Source organism: Mastigoproctus giganteus, chromosome 2 (genome assembly GCF_048544385.1).
Source record: "Mastigoproctus giganteus isolate SK-2022 chromosome 2, ASM4854438v1, whole genome shotgun sequence".
In the NCBI taxonomy this organism is placed as follows: domain Eukaryota; kingdom Metazoa; phylum Arthropoda; class Arachnida; order Uropygi; family Thelyphonidae; genus Mastigoproctus; species Mastigoproctus giganteus.
This window is the reverse complement of record NC_143576.1, coordinates 185,100,872-185,119,328: the sequence shown is the minus strand read 5'-3', so window position 1 is coordinate 185,119,328 and position 18,457 is coordinate 185,100,872. Positions and strand designations below refer to the sequence as shown.

General features: G+C 35.4%; 1 protein-coding gene across 1 annotated transcript in view; it reads right to left on the bottom strand.

The window, feature by feature from the left end:
• Nucleotides 1–362: 362 nt before the first annotated feature.
• Nucleotides 363–18,457, bottom strand: part of LOC150089834 (uncharacterized) — a 71,589-nt gene continuing 53,494 nt past the window's right edge. The window contains exons 5-7 of the mRNA XM_090368845.1: nt 17,628–17,699; nt 9,322–9,535; nt 363–471 (exon numbers count right to left, since the gene is read on the bottom strand). Coding sequence (XP_090224971.1) covers nt 420–471; nt 9,322–9,535; nt 17,628–17,699 — 338 coding nt within the window. The 3' untranslated portion in view covers nt 363–419. The remainder of the gene's footprint in view (nt 472–9,321; nt 9,536–17,627; nt 17,700–18,457) is intronic.

The window sequence follows — 18,457 nt, the reverse complement described above, 5'->3', positions numbered from 1 at the left end:
AACAATAAAGATCTTTTTCTAATTCAAAATATAAATTGATATTATGTTTTTTCATTTTTAAGTGGCACAGAAAATGTAGCTCCTGTTATTAGCACAGTAAAATTTGTCACTCTAATAGATTTAATATTTTTACAGATAATTACATAGAAATTATATTACAAGGAGGAAAAGTATACGTAGTGGTTGACAACATACATAAATAACAACAGTAAGAAAAACACAGAAATGTGCAATATGATTATACAATTCATAAATAACTATACAAATAACATAGAAAAAAGATAAAAGAATTATCTGAATAAAAATTTTATCACATTACACATACGAAAACTGTTTGCTTCAAATGAAAACTGAAATAAGCACACCACTTTTGCAAGCAATAATATTTGGCACGTTAGTTGCTTTTTAAGCAAAACCATTTAATGTGAAGCCAGAGTGTGCTGCTGTGACTGTGATCCATCCTCTTCATCGCTAAAAATACATAAATAGAATTATTTAAATTTGCAATAGCATAATAATGGAATAATAAAATGTGCAAATGTTATAAACAGTTGCCTTGATATAAGAAACCATAATGAGGTCTCTTATATTAAGGCAACCAGTATGAAAAAGTAAATAAACTGCATAAAAAGTTCCAGAACTGATTACATAAAAAAATAAGAAATAAAAGCTATGTTATAAACTACAATCGAACTTGGTTATAATGAGCATCAAGGGACCGACAAAATTTGCTCATTATAACTATTACTCACTGTATCAGTGATGAGTTAAATCAACCTCCTGTTTTTTTTAAATTCTCAATAACTTGATAAAAAGATAATTCAAAAACAAAAGAATTATTAGAGAGAGAAAAATAATATTAGTATATGCCTACATATTATTTTTATTATTAATATAATTATTACATATTATTAATATGCTTGTATAAGCTACAATACACTTAATATTAAACACAATTTGTCTGTAATTTTAAAACCATACACTTAATACTAAACAATTTATTTCTCTGTAATTTTAAAACTATACACTTAATACTAAACAATTTATTTCTCTGTAATTAAGAATACTAATTAATAATAAACAAGATTTCCTGTTTCGTCGGTGTTGTAAATGTCTTCATCATTGAAATCTTTCCTGATTTCTGCAAAAACACAGTCAATCCATTCATTTGCCATTACTGTATCTGCAGATCGAGATTATTCACTAATTTTTGCATAAATGATGTTATGTCGGTTTTTAAATTGCTCCAGCAACTGTTGTTACATACAAAATCGTCACATCCAAATTGTTTAGCAAATTTTTCCACTTGAGCCTTCAAGATTGGACTGTCTATTGTAAATCCAGCACTTGTGTAGTGAACCATTGAAGCAATGCTTCATCGACATTTGTAACTTCGCACTTGCTTTCTTGCATAACATGCCACTACTACTACTTTTTAAATTTTTTTTTTGTTCAGTTACGTTCTTTTCCAGTGCCAATATGTCACCATGTTTATTTTTCCACAATGTCGATACTGTTGAAGAGGACAAAGAAAACTTTTTACACACTTCAACATTTTTTGCACCACGTTCTAACTCACAAATAATTTTGACTTTTTCGCGATCGAGAGACACTTTCTTTTTGTTAGTAGACATGTTTCCAAAGGAAGGGTTAGTTTCTAACTGATTTTACTTTAAAATGACAGTAAAGTGATGTGCATACAAATAATTATTGTTTCCAAAATTCTTAGAAGTCCCGAAATAAATTTATGGTTCAGTGAATACAAGACAATCTGTAAATAGGGTAATGCTACCATAGAAATTACAAACACAATGCCTATTGTATAGCCCCATCCCCGAAAGGACAAGGTTAGGTCATAAACCGGCCCCTAATCCAATGCAGGTGGTCATAAAAGCTAAGTTGCCCCTTTCATTTTTGTCTTATTCCAAGAATTGGGTTTTTTCGACTACCAGGGCAATTAAGAATGTTTGCATAGTTACCAAAATTTCTGCGGTATATCTGTGTAGTACACTTGTAATAACAGTGAGCAATTGTATGGGAATACCTGAAAATTAAAATCATTATGGCTTTTGCTCATTACAGCCATAATCTCGTTATTTCCATGATCGTTATAACCAAGTTAGACTGTATTGCCATTTGTTCCTTTCAAGGTAATCCTCTCCATTTATGCACCATTGCCAGCATTGCTGAAGGTCTCTGTTTTCTAGAAAATACTGAGCTCTATCGTACCAATGCAACAGTCTATTCTTGCCATTTCATCAGTCATTTCAGATGTGGGAATGAAAAAGTCTGGTGAGAACAGGTATGGTGAATACAGAATATATGGTAAAACACTTTGTTTCTCTGCCAGAAACAAGAAGAACAAACCACTTATCAGATGCACACAACTCAAGAATGGTTATGACTTGAATTAAACATGTGTAAACATACTGAGAGTAAGAACAGGTGCATGTATATCTGCATGTGCACCAATGCTAGAAGCACAGTAAATAAATTTGATAAATCTAAAGTGCTAGTCAAGACATCAAATGTGAACATTGTTGGGTTATCAGAGACATGGTGTCACTCACATATTATTATTATTATTATTATTAGCCATATAGTGCAAGGAAGCCTCAGGCTTCCTTGCACTATAATTCCCGAGTTACCCTGAGAGAGAGAGAGAGAGAATCAGAAGTAGAAAGGAATCACCAAAAAAGAGAAGAATGATGACATCCAGCGCAGGACCTTGGGTGTGCCAAGCCCATACTCACCACATGTTAGCCCCCGGGGTTATACAAAGGACAAAAGAATTGAATATGGGGAGTACAATGTGTACAGAGAGGGTAGATAGGATAGCTGGGGGGAGGGGAGGGGGGGAGTTATCCTCTTAGTTAAGAAGCACAAAATCTAAGACAGCGCATCCAGTTGACATGGGTGACCAGTGCAATGATGAGTCAGTTGGTGCGACATAAGCACTGGGAAAGCAAAAATGAGAGCAGGAGTGTGTCATAGGCCCAGTGCCGTACCCAGATATGGGTGGACTGGGCGGCCACCTGGGGCCCTGGAATATAGGGGGCCCGCATTCCCATGATATTTTAATTTTTATATATATAAAAAAAAGGTTGTATCTTAATACATAATACTTTATTCATATAAAAAATCAATCTTGGCTTATTTGTAGTACAATAAATTTATTTGTTTTATAATCAGAAGTTAACAGAAATTAATTTTTGCCTATTTTTAATATTTAAACCTAGTTTTAACGGAAAAAAACCCCACAATAATGCAGATTCACATTTAAAACTGTTCGCTTTGGTTTGAATGTCATATCGTCTAGTTGTGTGGTATGAAATATTGAGTATTATATATAAAGTAAGCAAAGCCATGAAAAGTGCACAATTGATATGAACACTGCAATTATATTGATAGAAGGTGCTCTGAGTCAACTACACAAATTTAGAATATCAAGATTTAAATTGTACAGTATATGGATAAAGCTATAGACATTGCAACTGAGTAGGAAGTACCATTAGTATTACCAGAAGTGTGAATTTATCTATGAAACTTCATCAGATGAACGCTCTATTGATCCAACCAAATGGTTTGAAACAGAATTTTTTAATATAACAATCGATGTAGCTATCATTAGATTACAAGAAAGATTTCATGTCAAGAAATCCAATCTTTGCAGCATATTTTAAAAGGAAACAATTTTGGTTGCTCAGAATTATTGACATTTATCCAAGAAAAAAACTTAGCTGAATTATATCCCAACATCACCATTTCTCTTCGGATATTATTAACATTGCCAATTACAGTTGCACCAGGAGAGAGGAGTTTTTCAAGACTCAAAATGATTAAAACATATTCAAGAGCAACAATTGACCAAGAAAGAATTAATGGATTGGCCATCATGTCACTAGAACAAGATGTACGAAAATATATAAAAAAATATCAGACGTTATAGACAAATTTATATCAAGTAAATATCGTAAGGTAATGATGTGAAAACTTTTAAATTTATATAAATAATGTATTAGTCATTAAAGTTTAAATAAATAATTATGATTTGAATAATTTTTGGGTGTTTCCTTTATTTTAAAATTTTATGAATTCCACCTTTAATTTTTGCTAGGGGGCCCAAGATGAATATTCCGCCCGGGGCCGACAGAAGTCTAGGTGCTGCATAGGCCTCACACGACTGTGATGAGTACAACAAACAACTGTACAGAGAAATAAAGTGGGCCAATAAATTAGAATGACTTATAATGGGAGATTTCAATTTTTCCAGATAATGACTGGAACTGTGTGGATTGGTCACTCAAACACTAGCATGACATGTGGATTTATTGAATGACTGTTTTATACAGCAGCATATTAGAGAGGCAACAAGAGGGAGTAATACTCTTGATCCAATTATCAACAGTGATTATTCATGCATTAAGAAATCTGCAGATAAAAGAGCTAGGTGGCAGTAATCACAGTGTACTGATGTAGGATTTACATAAAGATGTAACTACCATCAGGGGTAAATGGAAGAGTTTTTGCTTTCGTAAAGGTGACTATGGTGGTCTCAGACAGTTTTTATATTCTATACTGTGGAATCAACTAATGATGTTACCAACAGCATATTCTAAATGTGAAGCATGCAAGGAAGCTACTAGGCTTTTCATACCAACTAAGAAATACTGTTCAAGATTTAGGCCTAGTTGTCTTGTTTTGTCTTGTTGTTATGTCTTGTTCTTCTATGAATGTCAGATGAACTAATGAAATGAGACTTGTTGCAGAGAAGAAATACGCATGGAATGCATATAAATTACAAGGAGACACAGAAGCAAATGATAGATAAGCTAGTCTGTAATCAAGTCACAAAGGAGGTTAGCAAGCAAAGGCTGATTACGAGAAATCTTTGGCAAAAGATGCAAAGACTTCTTTACTTACTAAATTCTAGAAGGAATCAAATTGGTTCACTTGATATCAATAGTATGACTATTGATGATCTTGCTCAAGTTACTGACAAACTGAATAAGTATTTTGCATCTATATTCACACATGAACACTTTAGAAAAGGGAATAGAACAAGTTTATCAAACTCTAACAGAGAGCTAAATGATTTTATAATAACTGAGAGAAAAGTGGAAGAGAAATTGTTGAAGTTAACAATAAGAAAGGCATTGGGATCTATCCAATTATATTTTGAGAGACAGCAATGGAAGCAAGCAAACCCTTAGCCATAATTATGAGAGCATCCTTGGATTCAGGGTAGGTCCCTATAGACTGGAGATGTGAGATTGTATTCCCAATTCACAAAGGGTGACATGAGTAATTACAGACCTGTTAGTTCAACTTCCATTCCAAGGAAAATAATGTTGTCACTGGTTAAAGTAATGAAGGATCATCCAGACAAGGCTGCAATTATACTTCGGACACAGCATAGGTTTCTTAAGGGGAAATCTTTTCTGACCAATTCGAGTGGATACTACAATGTGGTCACAAAGAACTGAATGCAAAAAAATAATTCTGATATCATATACTTGGATTTCAAGAAAGCTTTTGATAGTGTTGCATATAAAAGACTGCTGTATAAATCGAAGCAGTGTGGCATTAAGAGCAGGTTACTGCTATGGATAAAGAGATGATTGAGTGGGAAAAGACACAGAGGGGTAATTAATTAACACTGCTCTTCATGGACCAATGTCATTAGTGGAGTCCCCTAGGGTTCGGTGTTGGGCCCATCATTGTTTTCTATATTTATAAACGATATTGATGAAGGAATATCAGGCTTAATGCCCAAGTTTACAGGTTACACAAAGATTGGCAAGGTGGCTAATGACAACAGGATCTAGAAAAGTTAAGCAAATAGGCTGAGAAATGCTGAAGTTTAATATTGACAAATGCAAAGTACAGCATTTTGGTAGCAGTAACCAGAGTAATGTACCAGAGAAATTTTATATTTAGATTTTTTAAAAAGATTTGTCAAACCGTTCCACATTTCATTAAAATTGGAATAAAAGAAATCTAACAATTGCTATTTCTTTTTTTTTTTTTTTTTTTTTGTTTTGTCCTCATGAAATTTTATATTTGGGTCTTTTAGAAAGTTCTGTCGACCATTCCCAAATTTTACTAAAATTAGACTAATGGAAATTCAGAAATTATTATTTCTTTGTCTATCTATCTACCTGCATGTAATAATTTGACTCTCACTTGATGAATTTTCATAAAATTTTATATTTGGGCCTTTTAGAACAATTTGTCAAACTTTCCTAAATTTCAATAAACTCAAGACCAATAAGAAAGCTAGCAATTATTATTTAATTTTTTTCATACATATCTCATAGGCTATCCAGATACCATGAATTGAAGCTGAAGCACTGGAAATTATGTCTGTTGCCATGGATTGGTTAATGGGAAATGTGGTGAATCCACAGAAATGATATTTTCTTGGTTTGCAAGATTTTTGCTTTTTTTTTTTTTTTTTTGTTACAAATCATGAATTATTACTATTTGCTAACATGCCTGCAATGTAATGCACCGCATATGTTAACTAACTTGTTTAACTTAATTGCAATAAGCAATATATTAGCTTGTAATAAGAAATTCTCACTCTAAGACTAACTCTATACCTAAGATTGTAAGGTAGAAAAACAACACAGTAAGTATGCTTAAACTTGAGAAGGGCATTACGTCGAATTACCACTAAGTAGATTTAATAAAGATTCTTTAAAAATAAACTGACTATGTTGTGGATTTTGTTAAAATCCAAAACATACCCAATTTATTTGGTTGTTTGAACTGTTTAAATCTACTGTAATAATTGTCCTCTTATTCCAATAAGCTAATTAAACACCTCACATGGTAAAGTGTCTTTACTAAAATCAGACTAATGGAAATCCTTCAAAATGTCTGATATTTATGTAAGCTTCATCCCACCAGTCCAGTAGCTATCTTTGGCCTGGATCTGGTAATTAACCGAAATCAATTAATATACTATTCTTGTTATTTTGTCATCCTGTAGTGTTTCATGCTTTCATATCACAGAAATTATAAGGGGAAAAATTACAAAACTATTTTTAATATTGGGTGGAGTATATATACTGAATATATTTAAGTAAGATTAAATGCAACTGGGAATAATATTTTTAAGAGTTATAATTATCTATATAATATCAGTGTAAATACACCATAGAAAACTCTTAAAAGAAAAACTACGATAGTTGTGTAAAAGGCAACAATTCAACTGTATCTCATATTGTGCTCCTCCTTCACAACAAGTTACCATGTATTGCAATACCAGGGTGCCTGCCTGCCCACCCTCTGATGAAAAGCCAACAAAGCCTTGAAACAGTGCCGTCTGGGTGGTGGTGCCCACTGAGAATAAGTAACAATAATCTTCTCTATTAGTGAAGCGTTACTTATTCAAGGTAATTACTTATTCAATAAGTAATGCTTCACTAATAGAGAAGGAGAAGACTATTGTTACTTATTCTCAGTGGGCACCACCACCAATACACCACCATTTCAAGGCTTGTTGGCCTTTCATCGGTGGGTGGGCAGGCACCCTGGTATTGCAAACATGACAACCCAGTTGTGAAGATAATCCCATAATATGAGAGATGCCAAAAGGTGTACGTGATGATATTTACATAAGATTAAATGCAACTGGGCATAATATTTTTAAGAGTTATAATTATCTATATAATATCGGCAGTAAAAACACCATAGAAAACTCTTAAAAGAAAAGCTACGGTAGTAGAGTAAATGGCATAATTTCAACTGTAGCTCGCATTGCGCTCCTCCTTCACAACTGGGTTGTCATGTTTGCAATACCAGGGTGTCTGCCCACCCACGGATAAAAGACCAACAAGCCTTGAAACAGTGCCATCTGGGTGGTATTGCCCATTAAGAATAAGTAACAATAGTCTTCGCTATTAGTGAAACGTTACTTATTCAAGGTAGTAGTGCAATACATGGTAACTTGTTGTGAAGGAGGAGCACAATATGAGATACAGTTGAAATGTTGCCTTTTACACTACTATCGTAGTTTTCTTTTAAGAGTTTTCTATGGTGTTTTTACTCCGATATTATATATTGAATATATATACTCAGTGATCACAGAATTATGACCACCCTATCCGTAATGGACTATATATAGCTTGCATCTGGTCATGCAAGTCAAAGTGATAAAGTTGCAGTTATAGGACATAGTGAAGATATCACAGAGTTTCAAAAGAGCATGACTGTGGGAACTCATGCGTCGAATGCTTCCGTATTGGAAACAGCACATTTTGTTGGTTGGCCACTGCCCACTGTGTTTAAAGTGTACAAAGAATGGTGTCAAACAGGTCAAGCCACCTCTGGCTGACAGAACTGTAAAGGATTAGGTGGATGTTCGTGGTGAGCAAAGGGTGCAGTGCATTGTATGGGATCAAATATAATATGGGGAATGCAAAAACAATATCTCAAATAATGATGTATAGGATTCCACAGCAGACAACCCAAGAGACACCCTGTCCTCACTGCCAATCATCATCGATGGCAAATGCTTTGGTGTCAACAAGGGTGCAGCACACTAGTTGGACACTGGAGAACTGGAAATAAGTATGCTGGTCAGATGAGTCCAAATACCTAGTGCAATATGCCAGCAGATGCCTTCATGTGTGGCACTCAAGCAACGATGAGTCCATGGACCCAACATACATAGTGCCCAATATCCAGGCAGGTGGCAGTGTTTGCTTAATATGCAGCATGTTTTGATGGCAATAACTAGGACCCTTGGTGGGTGTGGACCAACATTTCACTGGTAAGGTCTACTGGCAGCTCTTAGGAAACCATATGCACCCTGCCATGTTGCATATATTTCTTGTACAGAAACAGGATCTTCCAAGACAATAATGCACTGTGTCATTGGGCCCACACTGTGCACAAGTGGTTTGAGAAACAAAGTGAAGATATAACCCATCTTGATTGGCCTCCAAATTCACCTGACCTCATACCAATTGAACACCTATGGGATGTTTTGGAACAGGAAGTGAGGCGTATGGACACAAAACTGTCATCTATTTCGATACTGGAAAGCATTGCAGACAGATCCCTAAAGATGTCTTCACACATTTAGTGGAGTCGATGCCTAGGCAAATAGCAGATGTTATCTATGTGAACAGTGGCCCAACATGGTATTAGGTAAGTGGTAATTAATAAAAATCATGACTCACTGTATATACATAGTAAAGTTTGCTGGCTGAAAATAATTTAACTGAAAATTACGTTTAGAGGGATAAAATCTTCTACAAAATTTTTCATATGCTAGATATTAATAAATGGAACCATTACTGTCCATACCTGCTGGAATAATAACAGACAGATGTATCGCTTTTGCCTTCATCTGCACTTGAAAAATGATCACTTGAGCTTTCTGTCTCTTCTCCATAACTGTCACCTCCTCCCACACTTTCTTCTTCTTCATCAGCTTCCTCCTCCTCTTCACATAAATAATCTTCTTCTTCTTCTTCTTCTTCTTCTTCTACTTCTTCCTCCTCCTCCTCCTGTAATTCTTCTTCGATAATAGAATTGCAAATAAGTACAGAATAAATACAGCACAAGTATGCAAACTATTAAGTCATCTTACTTAATCTGCTATATTTATTAAGAGTATTAAACTCTGTTGAATATATTTTGTTATTATTTTATACACAAAAATGTTATGTAACATCAACATAACATCTAAGAATTGGATAAATGGTAGCAGTGAAAAGATGCATAGATTACATTTATTGTGCAGTTCACTTAGACTCTTGTAGCCTGAGAGTCATGAGTGAGCAGATGAGGCTCACAATCTTCAGTTAAGCTACTTGAAAATGAACATCGGAGAGACAATACTAGACCATGTGATAAGACATTCTTATACCAGTAGCAAACTGAATACCGCTTGTATTCAGTTTGAAGTAATGCATGTCTTTGTGTTATTACTTACCAAATCAGTAACCTGTCTCATGAGATAGTTGCACAAATGCCTGCCTATCTGTGGACATTCAGGCACACTAAGCCAGTACAGATGGAACCATTATACAGTGAACGCTGGTTAATGTTATCACTGTTTATTGTTATCAGCCACTTATTATAATTAAAAATGAAAATCTAAAATCATTTACATTATAATGTATATAAATTCTGCTGCTTTATCTAATCATAATGTTGTTTATTGCTATTATTTCTTTTTCAGTAAGGAGAAATATTCCTTCCAGAAAACCTAAAATTGCATATTAAGATTGCTTCTTCCTCAAATCTTGTTGATTTGGAGAAGATTTTTAAAATGGTTTATTTTTACTGTTTTCCCAAAGTTATTGTGCACCAGAACCACTCTGGTGCCACATAAAAATAGTGCAATACCAAAGCAACTCACTATGAAGGCAAAATACTTTCTGCCATGAACATAAAGACCATTACATTAACACTAAAAAGCTTAGAATTACATATTTATTTGTAATTCCAGTGAGACAGCATACCAGTGAGACAATATGTCTCCTTGACTGACAAAAGCTTTATCAAAAATAAAATAAAATTTTGAGAGAGTAAACTGAATAAAATGATAACCTAAGGAAAAATAAATGAAAATACCTGAAAAAAAACAGAAGGGAATTTGGCCACCAATGCCGCACCTTTTCAAGGAAAACTACAAAGCACTCCAACAGGCAAAGGAAAATCATAGTGTTTCGATAACCTCTCAACCCACAAAAGTCTGAGTTGAGCAGCTGTAGTGTTTGTTCCCTGACACTACAAAACCAAAGCCAACATAGTCTGACCAGAAAAGTACTCAAAGTCATGAAAAAATAAAACAGAAAATGCATTAAAAGAATATAAATATTCAAAGACAGTGTTTCTCACGATTATAAAATATTTGATATTTCAAACCTAAAAGAGTAAAGGTAACCCCATAACTGAAGAGTACTATTGGCCACTTTTTTTCTTTTTTTTTTTTTTTTTTGTGGTTGCTATATAAGCAATCTTCCTTAGTTCCTTACATAATTTTGTCAATTCTGATATTAATCTGAGCCTGTAGCTACAAACATCCATGGGCAAACCTGTAAGTGTTTCCTGATAGGTAGTGAGCTGCATGCCACGGAAGAGTAGCAATTCACAAGTCTATGAAAATAAAAACAAATGCGTATATCGATTAGCATGGTGTATGGCACACCAAATCTGGACTGTGGATTAATGAAAATCACATACTCTTTCAGTGTAATGGCCATGTTTATTTTTTGATTTATTTATTTTTTTTATGAAAACCCCAAACACAAGAGGTATTAGAACCTATAGTACTTAGTACTGTGCTTGGATTAGAGAGGGTTACGGAGAATGCTTGGAGAACACTAACTACCAAGTGTGTTGTCCCATTTGTGAAATTAAGAGAAGAAAATAAACACACAGAGGAATGTCACTCTGAGGGTGTTTCTTATGGTATGGACTAGGTCCACTGATCACAGTGTGTGGAACCATGAATTCTACATCTTATACTATTGTTCTGAATAAGGTGAAGCCCTGCCGCACTTCAAGTTTAATCTTGAACCACATTTCAATGCTTCCTCAATCCTCACTGCATTGTTACATTTACCTTTCTCTACATTGTGCCATTTTTATACAAACTTTTTATTCCCCTTAAAGTATTATTCTTGATATCATACTTTTCTAAACTGAAAAACAGAATGGCAGTCAGTTTGTAATATGCTTTTTTTCAATATCAACACATTCTAACTATAGGTTCTTGTTATGTTTCCAACACTCTTATATTATTTGTCTTAGCACAAATATTTGATCTTGGTATTCCCTGTTTTCTCTAACACATAACTGTCCTTCTCCAAAGTCCCATCCAATGGTATTTCTAACCCCTCTTCTCTAAAATATTTGCACAGATTTGACCTGGTAAACTAAAAAAAGTGGCATTTTTCTGTATTTTCCACATCCAACTTTATATATACAAAATGTCTTCTGAAACATACAAGTTAATGCATTAGCGTAATTTCTATATATTGCTAAAAAGTGTGCAGCAAACTTAAGTTAGCATAAGGACATCATTTCAATACATTTCCAACTCTAAACTCTTCTGTGAATCATCTTACTACTACCTTGAAGAGATAACACTTCAGAGAGAGAGAGAGAGAGAGAGAGAGAGAGAGAGAGAGAGAGAGAGAGAGAGAGAGAGAGAGAGAGAGATATTGTTATTTATTCTCATTTGAGTGCCACCAACCCAGATGGCACCGTTTTGGTACTGTTCCCTCAATGGTGGGATAGGTCGTAAGCATCAATTTTCACAGTCTTCAACGTTCTTTCAATTCCTTCATTTCACAATTCAATCAAAGTATTCAATCTATACCTCTAAAAAATACATCCTTCTCTTCTGCTTGCCCTTATTATTTTTTTTATCTTAGTTGTAGCCCCCCCTTCCCTAGTCCTCAGATTTTTAATTAAAAACCAAAAAATTCCACCTTCCTGATATCTGTTGTTTTCCATAACTTTCCCAAAATCTTTCCAAGATTTTTCTTTAGCTTCCTTCACACAACAGGTCCTCTTGTACTGGTCTTTATATTTTCAATAAGGATTTATTAGTTTTATTTGCTAAAACCTTGTTATAGTATTTTTGCTTTTCTCTAACTGCCCCTTTAACTTCTTAGGCTATCATGATATTCTGAATTTCCCATCTTAAAGACCTATGTGCCTCTTTTGCAACTTTCACTAAAGTGATCTTAAATTTTTGTCATTCTTACTGAACAGGAGAAACTGCTTCTACAGGGATGGGATACACTTAAATAGAAAGGGTGCAAGAATATTTGCTGATGCTATCGAGGCAGTGTTAGGTGGGTCGGAAAACTGATAGCTTGAGGGGATACAAGGACTAATAGTTTAACAGTAGCCGTAGGCAGAGGTGAAGGTGATTCTTGCACAACTTCTATTAGAATAAGTAGCGACCTGGAGCGAGGGGTGTTGGGGGTTTCAGGGACGGATGGCAGTCATCGTGAAATAGGTGGGTATATGGGATGTGTTAGAGTAATTAAGAATAAGAATAGGTGCATGTATACTTGCATGTATACCAATGCTAGAAGTATAGTAAATAAATTTGATGAATTTGAAGTGTTGGTCAAGACATCAAAGGCGGATATTATTGGGATATCAGAGACGTGGTGTCACACAGATATAAGGAATGCCGAACTGGAATTTGGGTAGTACAATGTGTACAGAAAGGATAGACAGGATAGGAAGGGAGGAGGTGTTATGCTGTTAATAAAGAAAAACATAAAATCAAAAGAAGTGCATCCAGTTGATATAGATGAACAGTGCACTGTTGAGTTAGTTTGGTGTGACATAAGCACTGCGAAAGCAAAAATAAGAGTAGGAGTATGTTATAGGCCTAATGACTTGAATGAGTACAATGAACAATTGTACAGAGAAATAGAGTGGGCTAGTAAATCGGAATGTCTTATAATGGGGGATTTTAACTTCCCAGATATTGACTGGAACTTGTGGGTTGGGCACTCACACACTAGTCAGACTTTTGTGGATTTATTGGATGATTGTTTTCTGCAGCAGCATGTTCGAGAGGCAACCAGAGAAAGTAATACTCTTGATCTGGTTATCAGCAGTGATCATTTATGTATTAGGAATTTGCAGATAAAAGAACCACTAGGTGGCAGTGATCACAGTGTACTGACATGGGATTTACTTAAAGATTTAACTACTATCAGGGGTAAAGGAAAGGGTTTTTGCTTCCGTAAAGGCGAGTACAGTGGTCTCCGACAGTTTTTAAATTCTGTACAGTGGGATCAACTGACGATGTTACCAACAGTAAATTCTAAGTGGGAAGCATTCAAGGAATTAATCGTGGAAGCTACTAAAAGGTTCATACCTATTAAGAAATATTGTTCAAGGTTTAGGCGGCCTAAATGGTTGTCAAATGAACTAATGAGACTCGTAACAGAGAAGAAAAATGCATTGGATGCATATAAATTATCAGGCGACATAGAAGCCTATGACAGATATAAGTTAATCTGTAATCAGGTCACAAAGGAGGTTCGGCAGGCGAAGGCAGATTACGAGAAATCCTTGGCAAAAGATGCTAAGAAAAACAGCAAGGATTTCTTTACTTATATAAACTCTAAAAGGAAGGGGATGAATCTGATTGGTCCACTTGACATCGATGGTTCAACTGTTGATGATCCTGCTCAGATAGCAAACAAACTGAATGAGTATTTTGCATCTACATTCACACGTGAGGAATTATTAAGGTTTGAAAATGGCAGAAGGTTATCAAATTGTAGCAAGATACTTAATGATTTTGTAATAACCGAGAGCAAAGTGGAAGAGAAATTGTTGAAGTTAAACGTAAGAAAAGCACCTGGGGTGGATGGGATCTATCCAGTTATATTAAAGGAGACGGCAAAGCAACTAAGCAAACCCTTAGCCATAATTATGAGAGCATCCTTGGACTCAGGGGAGGTTCCCACGGACTGGAGATGTGCAAATGTATCCCCAATTCTCAAAGGGGGATCGAAGGGTGACACGAGTAATTACAGACCAGTTAGTTTAACTTCTGTTCCGGGTAAAATAATGGAGTCGCTGGTTAAGGATGCATTGCAGGATCATCTAGACAAGACTGCAGCAATAATTCAGACACAGCATGGGTTTGTTAAGGGAAAGTCTTGTCTGACAAATTTGATAGGATATTATGATGTGGTTACAAAGGAACTGGATGCAAAAAATAATTTTGATATCATATATTTGGATTTCAGGAAAGCTTTTGACACTGTTGCGCATGGAAGACTATTGTACAAATTGGAGCAGAATGGTATTAAGGGTAAGTTGCTACAATGGATAAAAGGATGGTTAAGTGCTAGAAGACAGAGGGTGGTAATCAATGGGTGCTGCTCTTCTTGGACTAATGTTATTAGTGGAGTCCCACAGGGTTCGGTGTTAGGTCCACTGCTGTTTTGTATATTTATCAATGATATTGATGAAGGTATATCAGGCTTAATGTCGAAGTTTGCAGATGATACAAAGGTTGGCAGGGTTGTTAATGACAGTAATGGCAGTGTGCTACTGCAACAGGATCTAGATAATTTGGGCAGATGGGCTAAGAAGTGGCAACTGAAGTTTAACCTTGACAAATGCAAAGTACTACATATGGGTAGAAGTAACCCCAGAGAAACGTACCAACTGTGTGGTACTACACTTGAGGTGGTAGAAAATGAAAAAGACCTAGGAGTAATTGTGCAGGCAGATATGAAGTTTTCTGAGCAATGCAGACAGGCTGCCAGGGGCAGGTCATGGGGTTTTGTCAATGATATATAGGAATTTTGCTAGCAGGGAAAAGGAGGTGATTATCCCTCTGTATAAGGCAATGGTCAGGCCACGGCTTGAGTACTGCGTACAGATCTGGAGGCCTCATTTTAGGAAGGATGTAGATTTACTTGAGCGTGTACAGAGAAGGGCAACAAGATTGGTGAGGGGAATGAAGGGATCCTCTTACCAAGAGAGGCTTAAGTTCTGCAAATTGCAGTGGCTGGAGACTAGGCACCTGCACGGTGATCTGATTGAGGTATATAAGGCCTTGAATGGGTTGAGCACGCTGAATTCTGATGGGATCCTTCCACTTGTTCAGATTACGAATCTAAGGGGGCATAAATTCAAATTAAGAAAAGACAGATGTAGAATAGATGTGCGGAAATTTGCCTTTAGCCAGCGGGTGGTTAATTGCTGGAACAAACTTCCATCTGTCGTTGTGGAAGTTGATAGGTTGAATAAATTTAAGGAGGAACTGGACAGGCATTTGGAGGGAATGGTGTGATTTTTTTTTTTTTTTTTTTCTTTTGGCTGATGCTGCATAAGCTCATACATTTGCTTTCTTGCATCACATGCCACTACTACTACTATATCTAAGGAAACTTTACAGTTTTTGTTCCCTTTAATATGTTTATTTACTTTTTCTTTTTTTTTTTGCACTAATTACCCCTTTTTAGTTTGCTCAGTACATAATGGTGGTTACTTACCGTTTAAAATCCTCTACGAGGGGTGATCATTCAATTCGCAGACTGGTCCAAGATCTTATCTTAATTGTCATCACCTGAATCATCTGTGGATTTCTCTTTCTCAAAATACTCTCCCTTGAAATTTACACACTTTTGCCACCGTTGTAGCCACACATTAAATGCTTCTTACAAGCCCTTTTTCAAAAGACTGTGAAGTGGTTCCATACCCATTTACCTGCAGCCAGTTTGAATGAAGACTTATTGAACAGTATATGTTTTATGTGTTTCATCACATTTTAAAACAGTATTTCACTGAATAGTGAATTTTCACAAAATTTCGGACATCTGAGAACAGAAACTCATGAAATGGTTCAGAGAAGATGCTATGTTATTCAAATACTTTTCAGTAATTCACAAAGTTTAAAATGGGCCATGTCCATCAAAGGTGACCAACCCTTCAATTCAAAAATCAATGATTCAATTGTGGCTCTGTGAGCATCGTTGTCGGACACAAAACGCTTGCCTTCAGAACTTTCTTCAGACGTGGAAACAGGAAGAAATCACACAGAGCTAAGTCCAGTGAATAAGTAGAATGTGGTAGAACCTCAGCACCTATAGTAGTGATCACTGGTCACACAATATTAGCCGTGTCATCTCTAAATCACTCAACTGTTGTTTTGTCTCTGGATCACAGTGAAAAATCCAAGTTACATCCCAAGTCACTTTTCAATTTAAAGACGTTTTGACCTTTGTTTCAAAACAATCACTCATTTCATTGCACATCTACTCTTTGCTGTTTTTGTTCTGGAGTCAAATTGTGTGGAATCTGGTGGGCATAGATTTGCAACACTTTCAGGTGGGTGATCTTTCACAATATTGTGAACACTACTGTATAAAATGGACATTCTAACAGATAATTCACAAAGTGTAATTTGCCTGCCTTCATCCAAGATTTCCTGAGCTTTTTGCAATTTACTTAGGAGTTGTTGAGGAGGAAGGCTGAACAGGCCTTGAGTCAACTGCAACACACTCATGGCCTTCACTGAATTACTTGTGCCATTTAAATATGGCCATCCATCAAGACACTCATTACCATATGCTTCATTCATCTCTTTAATTGTTTCCAATGCATTTAAGCCCTGTCTGACACAATAACGAATCACTGTTCAATCTGTATGTCTGGCATGATACTTGCTTCAAAACGATTGTCAGTGACATGCAGCTAAAAAAAACTCTCTTCATGCAACACCTAGCTCAACAAGTACAGGCATGTACACAGCGTCTGCTCAGTAGTGATCAGGGAAAGTGCCTACAGCGGCAGTTATGGAAAGTTTGCATGGTAAACATAGAATCTTGCACCAGTCCACAAATTAAATGATCATCCCTTGTAAATTAAATGACCTGACAATTATTTAACTGGTCCTCTCTGATTATTCAAGAATATTGTATTTTAATGTATCTGTCAATTACTATCATCCTTATTAAACTAAGATCATCTTAACATAAAGAGTCAGCAAAACTGATAAACATTTTAGCACAAAATGTATTTAAATATACTTTCATCTTGCATATTACAAAGTTAGCTACTATTATATTGCAACAGCCTATTTATTTAAATCTTAAAAATCTTACCTAGTCTTAGTTTTTCTTGAATGAGAGGATAAAACTCCTGAGCTGTCTTGTTGTCTGGCTCATACTGAAGAACTGTAATAATCATCACAATATTGATTAAAAACATTACCATGTGAAATGAACTCTACATAAGTTTGCTGTGCTGCTGAGAAAATACTGGTGGTCTTCTTCACAATTGTTCATGTAACATGGTGGGAGTAAAATACTGTGTATACAAGAGTTGGTCCCATAAGTAATGCCTCTTTGGCCATAAAAGTATAAAGACAAGAGATACAAAGTTGAAATTTACACCATTTATTAAGCAAATACTGGGAAGCATGTACACATTATTCTTTATATCTACCTTGTCTGTCAATACATTTTTTCCATCATTCCTTCCAACTCACAAATACACTGTTGTAAAAGGATTTTGAAGCCAGCCTGTCACTGTCTTTTTCAACCCCTACCAATCAAAAAGTATTTTCCACAAAAACATCCCTTCATATGTCCAAATAAGACAGAGCTAAGTCCAGTCTGTACAAAGAATGAGGAAAAACTCTCCATACCAAACAGAGCATTTTCATCTGACCAATTTTCATTTGAGTCATATGGACAGCGTGTTGCTTGGCATTATCATGGTGTAATGTAATTTGGTGTCCTGATAGAGCATTCCTTTTTTATTTTATAGCCCTATTAAGCTTATCAAGTGTTTGGCAATATCGTTTCTTATTTATAGTATGATCTTTCTCTAAAAAAATCAACATAAGTCTCAAAATATATCAATACTGTCTTGAAGGTATAATACTTTCCTCAATTTTTTTTTCTCAATCCAGACAACTGAGATTTCTCTA